Source organism: Hippocampus comes, unplaced genomic scaffold (assembly GCF_001891065.2).
Source record: "Hippocampus comes isolate QL1 unplaced genomic scaffold, H_comes_QL1_v1.1 scaffold190, whole genome shotgun sequence".
Taxonomy (NCBI): domain Eukaryota; kingdom Metazoa; phylum Chordata; class Actinopteri; order Syngnathiformes; family Syngnathidae; genus Hippocampus; species Hippocampus comes.
Genome location: NW_017805121.1, coordinates 191,932 through 199,005, shown reverse-complemented (window position 1 = coordinate 199,005; position 7,074 = coordinate 191,932). Strand labels below are relative to the sequence as shown.

The 7,074-nt window shown below is 51.9% G+C and overlaps 1 protein-coding gene across 1 annotated transcript in view; it reads left to right on the top strand.

The window, feature by feature from the left end:
- Positions 1–6: 6 nt before the first annotated feature.
- The window catches only part of dapk1 (death-associated protein kinase 1), a 50,411-nt gene continuing 43,343 nt past the window's right edge, over positions 7–7,074 (top strand). Inside the window, exons 1-17 of the mRNA XM_019865927.1 lie at positions 7–29; positions 759–855; positions 1,735–1,796; positions 2,157–2,229; positions 2,393–2,463; positions 2,553–2,635; positions 2,730–2,888; positions 2,974–3,062; positions 3,478–3,671; positions 4,020–4,228; positions 4,308–4,351; positions 4,904–5,069; positions 5,145–5,333; positions 5,942–6,057; positions 6,140–6,304; positions 6,370–6,481; positions 6,934–7,039. Of these exons, the coding sequence (XP_019721486.1) occupies positions 2,176–2,229; positions 2,393–2,463; positions 2,553–2,635; positions 2,730–2,888; positions 2,974–3,062; positions 3,478–3,671; positions 4,020–4,228; positions 4,308–4,351; positions 4,904–5,069; positions 5,145–5,333; positions 5,942–6,057; positions 6,140–6,304; positions 6,370–6,481; positions 6,934–7,039 (1,757 nt within the window). The 5' untranslated portion in view covers positions 7–29; positions 759–855; positions 1,735–1,796; positions 2,157–2,175. The remainder of the gene's footprint in view (positions 30–758; positions 856–1,734; positions 1,797–2,156; positions 2,230–2,392; positions 2,464–2,552; positions 2,636–2,729; positions 2,889–2,973; positions 3,063–3,477; positions 3,672–4,019; positions 4,229–4,307; positions 4,352–4,903; positions 5,070–5,144; positions 5,334–5,941; positions 6,058–6,139; positions 6,305–6,369; positions 6,482–6,933; positions 7,040–7,074) is intronic.

The following is a 7,074-nucleotide window of genomic DNA, read 5'->3' as shown; positions in this document are numbered from 1 at the left end:
TACTTTCTGGTCCTGCTGGTGCTCCAGGTACGCCGGGAGCGCCAATCCCGAAACACGCTCCTCGCCCCTCGTGGGTGTCGCTCGGCAGCTGGTTGTCACCGAATTAAATGCGCCGCTTGCGGAAACCGTTAGCCGCTAAGTCACCGGAACAAATCGTGTGAGTTTACTTGTGTTTTGAGCGTCTCTGCGGCCCAAATGGGTTGCCATCTGCTTCTGGATAACATGCTATGTTTAAGGGCTCCGGCGCCTTTGCTCGCATTAGCGTTTGTCCGCTTTAGAGTGCCTCGTCGTTGCCCGTCAGTGAGCATACGTTACATAGGGAAAGGGAGGTGAGAATTTCAACTTGTTCAACTTGACAGTGTGTGGACCAGGGCTTCTGACTAGCGCGACTGCTTTAGAGCGCCTCGTTGTGGCGGCATGCCAAGACCCGGCCGCGTATATCGCAGCCGCCGCAATCTTGAACCGGATACATTTTCACATCTCAAACATGAAGTTATTTGTATCCATTTTTGCAGCTCATCAATGATTTGATTGACAGTTGACATTTGAGAGGGGCGAGGTTTCTGCGCATCCAGCAGACACGCCCCACTTGACACTTGATCGTGATATGGAAGCCTCGTTTTTGATACTCGTGGATGTATTTATTTGTTCCAACCCCCCTCAAATAAGGCGGGGTTGTTAAGAGCTCTTCTTTGCGGACTGTCAAATTTCTTTTCACTTTGCAGGCGTTTTAGCTACGCTTGTTTTCTCCATCAGGTGATTCCCGAGATCTCGTCGCTGTCCTGGTTCACCACCGTGGTGCCCCTGGCGCTGGTGCTGTCCGTCACCGCTGCCAAGGATGCCACCGATGACATCGTAAGCGCCTCAGCCACCTTTAGCCGTCTCCTCACACCTGTTTAGCTTTCTTAGGGAACCGTATTTGAAGTCTGTGCTTTGTCTTGGGTGGGGGGGGTACACGGCGAAAGCGATGGAGTGCTCGCTGAGCACGTAAGGGAGCTTTTCGTTGCTTTTTGGGTTTTTTTTCTCAATTCTTTTTGTTTACATCAACGAGAAGTAGCGAAATTGATACCCGTCTGCTCCAGCGGACCGCGTATTGCCTGCTGAGGAGTAGATTTTGTTTGGTGGGTTCACTTTGTATGCCTTGATTTCTTTTAATGAAACACAGATTTCCCTCACTACATTGCCGTTCACCCATTCGTGGATTCGCTATATCGCTGAATTCCCCCCCCCCTTCCCCCAGTGCAATTTTGCATGCTGTTTTTTATTTTTCTTTTTTTTACAGGTTTTTGTGTCCTAATTGACTTCCTGTATTTTTTTTCCCAGGGCAGTTCTGCATGCTGTTTTTTACAGCGTACAAAACGAAGTAATCCAAATAGATTTGACTCGCGGCAGATGTGTGGGCGCTGACTGAATTCCCTTGACGCTGCCAATTGCGTCACCCCCCGATTTCACAAGCGACTGCTCGTTTCCCTTTTTTTTGGTGACGAGCTAATATGTCACGCTGTTGGAGGAAGTCAACCGCTTCCCTCGCGAGATGCCCTCGCGACCTTTTACTCTTAAATGGTTGACGAGCGCTAATAAGGAAGGCCAGAAACAACGAAGCAAAGCCGAAATAGGCCGACGCCACAGCTTAAACATTAGCTCGGGTTCACGAGAATCGGGGCCCGAGTCGCTAGAATGCGCAAGGGGCGGGTAAATCATCAGACTTTTTATCACTGTTGTATTTGCTTCCAGAATCGCCACCGGAGTGACAATCAAGTCAACAACAGAAAAGTCCAAGTCCTCATCGATGGAAAGCAAGTATTTCTTTTTTCCCCGTTTTATCGGCGGCCAGGTCGGTCGGATTCCAGAAAACAACGGCCCTGCCGCGCCTGAGGCCACTGAGGGGCTCTCGTGTATTTTGAGCGGGCGGGACTTGACCTTGCTTCTAAATGAACGGCGCCGGTTCGTCATCACACGCAGAAGGTGCGGAGCGCTTAGTCTGATGTTTGGACGAGCTCGCACGACGTCACTCGTTCAGCGAGCCCGTGATGGTTGAGCCGTCCGGCCGAGTTCCGGCGGGAAACACACCGGAGACTTCCTGTTGGCAATCCGACGCCCATATTTGGGCATTTGTTTGGCCCTCAAGGCTAACGTCCCGTTCTTCCGCCCACCAGACTGCGCAGCGAGAAGTGGATGGACGTGCAGGTGGGAGACATCATCAAGCTGGAAAACAACCAGTTTGTCACGGTGAGGCTGCGAGGCACCCTTTGCACACGTGCGACTACTTTCCAAATGTGCTTGGACTGTGTGAAATTTGATGGCGATCTGGAGAAAAGCTCCCGTCACCCAATTTCAGCTAGCCAAGCTCACTATTTATTGATGTTTTTCCTTCTTCGAACCGCTTCCTCAGGCCGACCTTCTCCTGCTGTCCAGCAGTGAACCGCTCAACCTAATCTACATTGAGACAGCAGAGCTGGACGGGTAAGACCCAGCGCCCGGTCTTGGTCCCGGTCCCGCTCCACGACCCACCGCCCTCATTTTGGCCAAACTTTTCCTCTCCTCCTCCTAAGTGAGACCAACTTGAAGGTACGCCAGGCCCTGCCGGTGACCGGGGACCTCGGCGATGACGTCAGCAAGTTGGCGGGCTTTAATGGTAGGAGGAAAAAAGAAAAACCAAACAAAGCCTGAACGGCATTCGAATTCGGCTCAAGCGCCACCCCTCCCCACCCTGCACCTGTGTCACGAAGGCGAAGTCCTCTGCGAGGCTCCCAACAATCGGCTGGACCGCTTCGCAGGGACGCTGGCCTACGCAGGGCAGAAGTACGCCCTGGACAACGAAAAGATCCTGTTGCGAGGCTGCACCCTGAGGAACACCGAGTGGTGCTTCGGACTGGTGCTGTTTGGAGGTGGGGCGCGCTACGTCGTGGAAGGAACGTCATGTCGTCATCTCCCGCTCCAAGCCGGCTCTGAGCTCTTTGTTTTCGACTCGAGGTCCCGAAACCAAGCTGATGCAGAACTGCGGCAAAAGCGCTTTCAAAAGGACCAGCGTGGACCGGCTGATGAACGTCCTCGTTCTCTGCGTGAGCACGTTTGTGTCATGTGTCCGCCTGGAAGAGGGCGATAAAACGAGTTTGGTGACAGATCGTCAAAATGGAATGGCGCCGTGCCCGATGAGCAGGCATAGCCGCAAAAAAAAAAAAAAAAAAAAAGCCTTGCAAATTGACCTCACCGCGAGAAGATTCTTAAAGGCCCTTTCAACTCACTTCTTGATTTTTTTTGTGCGACTCAGTGGCATTTTTATGACAAGATGTTTTCACTTTTGAACTTGCCCTGTGTTAGATCTTTCAAAAAAAAAACATGTTTTTCCACTCGGCTGCTTTAAGCCGCAGACCACCTCCAACATCCATGACAAGAGTTGGCGCGCCCCCTTTTTCAATTTGTGATTCATACTAGGCCACCATCACACTTTTCATTGCATGATGTTCCCCTTTGCAGATCTTCGGCTTCTTGGCGCTCATGTGTACCATCCTGGCCATCGGCAATTACTGCTGGGAGCTGGGCGAGGGCTCGGCGTTCACCCTTTTCCTGCCCAGGCAGAACGGCCACGATGCCGCCTTCTCCTCCTTTCTCACTTTCTGGTCCTACGTCATCATCCTCAACACGGTGGTGCCCATTTCGCTCTATGTCAGGTGAGGCCGAGGTCTTCTTTTTTTGAGGTGTGGGGGTTGTGTGGTTTCTGCCTTCTCCAATTTTTTTTCCCTATTCTTGGGGGGGGAGGGAGAAATCCCTGTCTTCTGCGCCGAAAGAAGTGCATGCGGAAAATACCTGACGGTCTCATAAACAGCCAACATTGATGAAGAATTGTGCATGCTTGCAAACATTCAGCTGAAGTAGAGGGGCTCGACCTCTTCAGTATTTACATTCGAGGGAGATTTTGCAAGCGTTTGCATGACGATCTCTTCAAAGTAGCCTCCCCAAAAATGTTGCGATTTGCCCATTGCGTTTCCTTTTTATTTGCTTCGTTGGCCCTTTTCCAGCGTGGAGTTCATCCGCCTGGGCAACAGCTTCTACATCGACTGGGACCGCAAGATGTACCACTCTCGCAGCGACACCCCCGCCGAGGCGCGCACCACCACGCTGAACGAGGAGCTGGGCCAAATCAAGTACGTGTTCAGCGACAAGACGGGCACGCTGACGCAAAACATCATGACCTTCAACAAGTGCTCCATCAACGGCAAGACGTACGGTGAGGAAACCGGGCCCGCAGAAAGGAAGGCCTCCGGTCGGGCAGTGAACGTGAGTGCTGCGCTGGTGTTTGTTCACAGGTGACGTTTTGGACCGCATGGGCCAGAGGCTGGAAGTGAATGCGGTGAGTCTTGCAAGCTCATTCAACTTGTTGCTCCCGTTCATGTCTTTTCAGCCATGGCGTAGCTTTGCCTGTTATGGTCTGAGATACCACCTTTTTTTTTTTATTTATTAATCCTTCATAGAATGATCATCCGTTTTTATTGATTCCTGGATTTGAGAGCAGTCAAGGTGGGGGGAAAGGCTTTTGAATAGCAGTCAGGGCACAAAATTGGCTTGAGGCAATATCGCACCCGGAGAAAAGCCACTCGGGCACGGGGAGAACGTGCAAACTCCACGCAGGAAGGCCAAGGCTGCAATCCAACGCACGACCTCCGCACTGTGAGCTTGACGTGCTACTCAGCCGCCCGATTTGCTGCCGATTGCTCAATAATTCGTAAAAAGAACAGACCGACATGGGGACCGAGCAGTAGGACAGATTTGTAGGGGAGGGGCGGGACCAAATTTGGAAATCAAAGCTTTCCTCCTGACGGTGACAATCGAGAGTTATTTTTATTTAGTGCAAGATGCCAAGCCCGGGCACTGTCTCCATGACGCCCGCTGTCTCTCCGAGCAGCACACCGAGACGGTGGATTTCTCCTTCAACCCGCTGGCGGACCCCCGCTTCACCTTCCACGATCACGCCCTAGTGGAGGCCGTCAAGCTGGAGATCCCCGAGGTGCACGCCTTCTTCCGACTGCTCGCCCTCTGCCACACCGTCATGGCGGAGGAGAAGAAAGAAGGTGAGCCCGCCCGCCAGCGCGGGAGCCGGCGCTCGCTTTCCTGCGCCCTTTTGACCCAACGGACCTTCTCCGCAGGCCAGCTCTCGTACCAGGCCCAGTCGCCCGATGAGGGCGCCCTGGTCACGGCCGCCAGGAACTTCGGCTTTGTCTTCCGCTCGCGGACGCCCGACAGCGTCTCCGTTGTGGAAATGGGCCGGCAGTGCACTTACAAACTCTTGGACATCCTGGATTTCAACAATGTCCGCAAGAGGATGTCCGTCATCGGTAAACGACTTCAGTACGAGACCGGCACGGTGGCGATTTAGAAGCGGGCGGCGCTCAGTGTTTGCGGTTGCCGTTTTTTTTGCGTTTCGGATGGCAAAAAATGCAAACCATCCGGGGAAAGAACACGTTTACGATACCTTGCCGAGACCATACGAGATCCTTTGTGGAAGCTCGATGTAGGCGGCGGAAGGCTGTATTTGGGTCGAAGACTCACCAGCCACTTTGACAGAAGCACGATACGATTGAATCCCTGCTCTGCATTCAATCTAAAAGAAAAAAAGGAAGGAAGGAATGTCTTTGGTGTTTTACACTTGTGCTCTGCATTCAATCTAAAAGAAAAAAAGGAAGGAATGTCTTTGGTGTTTTACACTTGCAAAACGTCACCCAAGGAAGGCACCGATGTGCTCCTTTTCCTCGGGTGGCAAAAAGTATTCACACTCTGCTCTCCGTTTCCGTCCTTTTTTTTTTTAACTTTATGACGTCATTTGCGGAGATTAAAAAAGGCCCGTTGACATCATTCCCGAAAAATCTCCTTGAGCAGAGCCACGAGGCGAATTTGACTCTGCGCTTCAGATGAAAAGCGTCTTTCTCCTTGCAATTGAAACCAGTTCGCAGTCCCGAGGGGAAGCTGTCGCTGTTCTGCAAGGGAGCCGACACCATCATCTACGAGAGGCTTCACCGCTCCTGCGCCAAACTGATGGACGTCACCACGGAGCACCTCAACGTCAGAGCGGTCGCCGCCTCTCGGGCTCGGGGGCGTTCGCCGCCCGCAGAAGTTGCCTGACGTGCGCGGGTTCCCTCTGCAGGAGTTTGCGGGGGAAGGCCTGCGGACCCTGGCGCTGGCCTACAAAGACCTGGACGAGGACTTTTTCCTCGGGTGGCAACGGCGCCACCACGAGGCCAGCGTGGCGCCGCACCAGCGCGAGGCCAAACTGGAGCAACTATACGAGGAGATCGAGAGCGACCTGCTGGTAGGCCGCCGCCTCGCCTCGCGTGAACGCTGCCGTGCGCTAAGCCTTTGCGCTCGCCCGCCTAGCTGCTGGGGGCCACGGCCATAGAAGACAAGCTGCAGGACGGAGTGCCGCAGACCATCGAGCAGCTGTCCAAAGCCGACATCAAAATCTGGGTTCTCACGGGCGACAAGCAAGGTATCCGCTTCGAAACAAATATTGACCGCACGCGCGGGGCAAAAACTCCCATTTTTTGGGTGATGACTTTGGTGTAGCTCCTTGGAAAATTCTCATGTGAAGTTTGTTTTTTTCCATTATTTTCTTTCATTTTGATGCATTCGTATTTCACTTTTTTTTTACCCCTTTTATGATGATTGATCTCAATGAAAAATACTGATTTTGTTTACCAAAGGATTTCGCCTTTGATTTTAGTTTTCCTATTCAGATCATTTTGTTTGCAATTTTCAGTATTTCTTTAACAGACTCATTCACTTGCGTTCATTGTTAACGATTCATACGCATTGATTTGTGTATTTGTTTTATGGAGGTCGGATCTTTTTTCAATTTTTGTTGCTATTTGGATGTGTTTCGAATGAATAGTGATATCATGCTCAGATGGATGGATGGATCAAATATTGTTTGCATTGCAGAAACGGCGGAAAACATTGGCTACTCGTGCAACCTGCTGAGCGAGGAGATGAACGACGTCTTTGTCATTGGCGGCAACTCGCCGGACGACGTCAGGCAGGAGCTCAGGTAGCTCGCGCAGATTTGTTTTTTTTTTTTTTTTT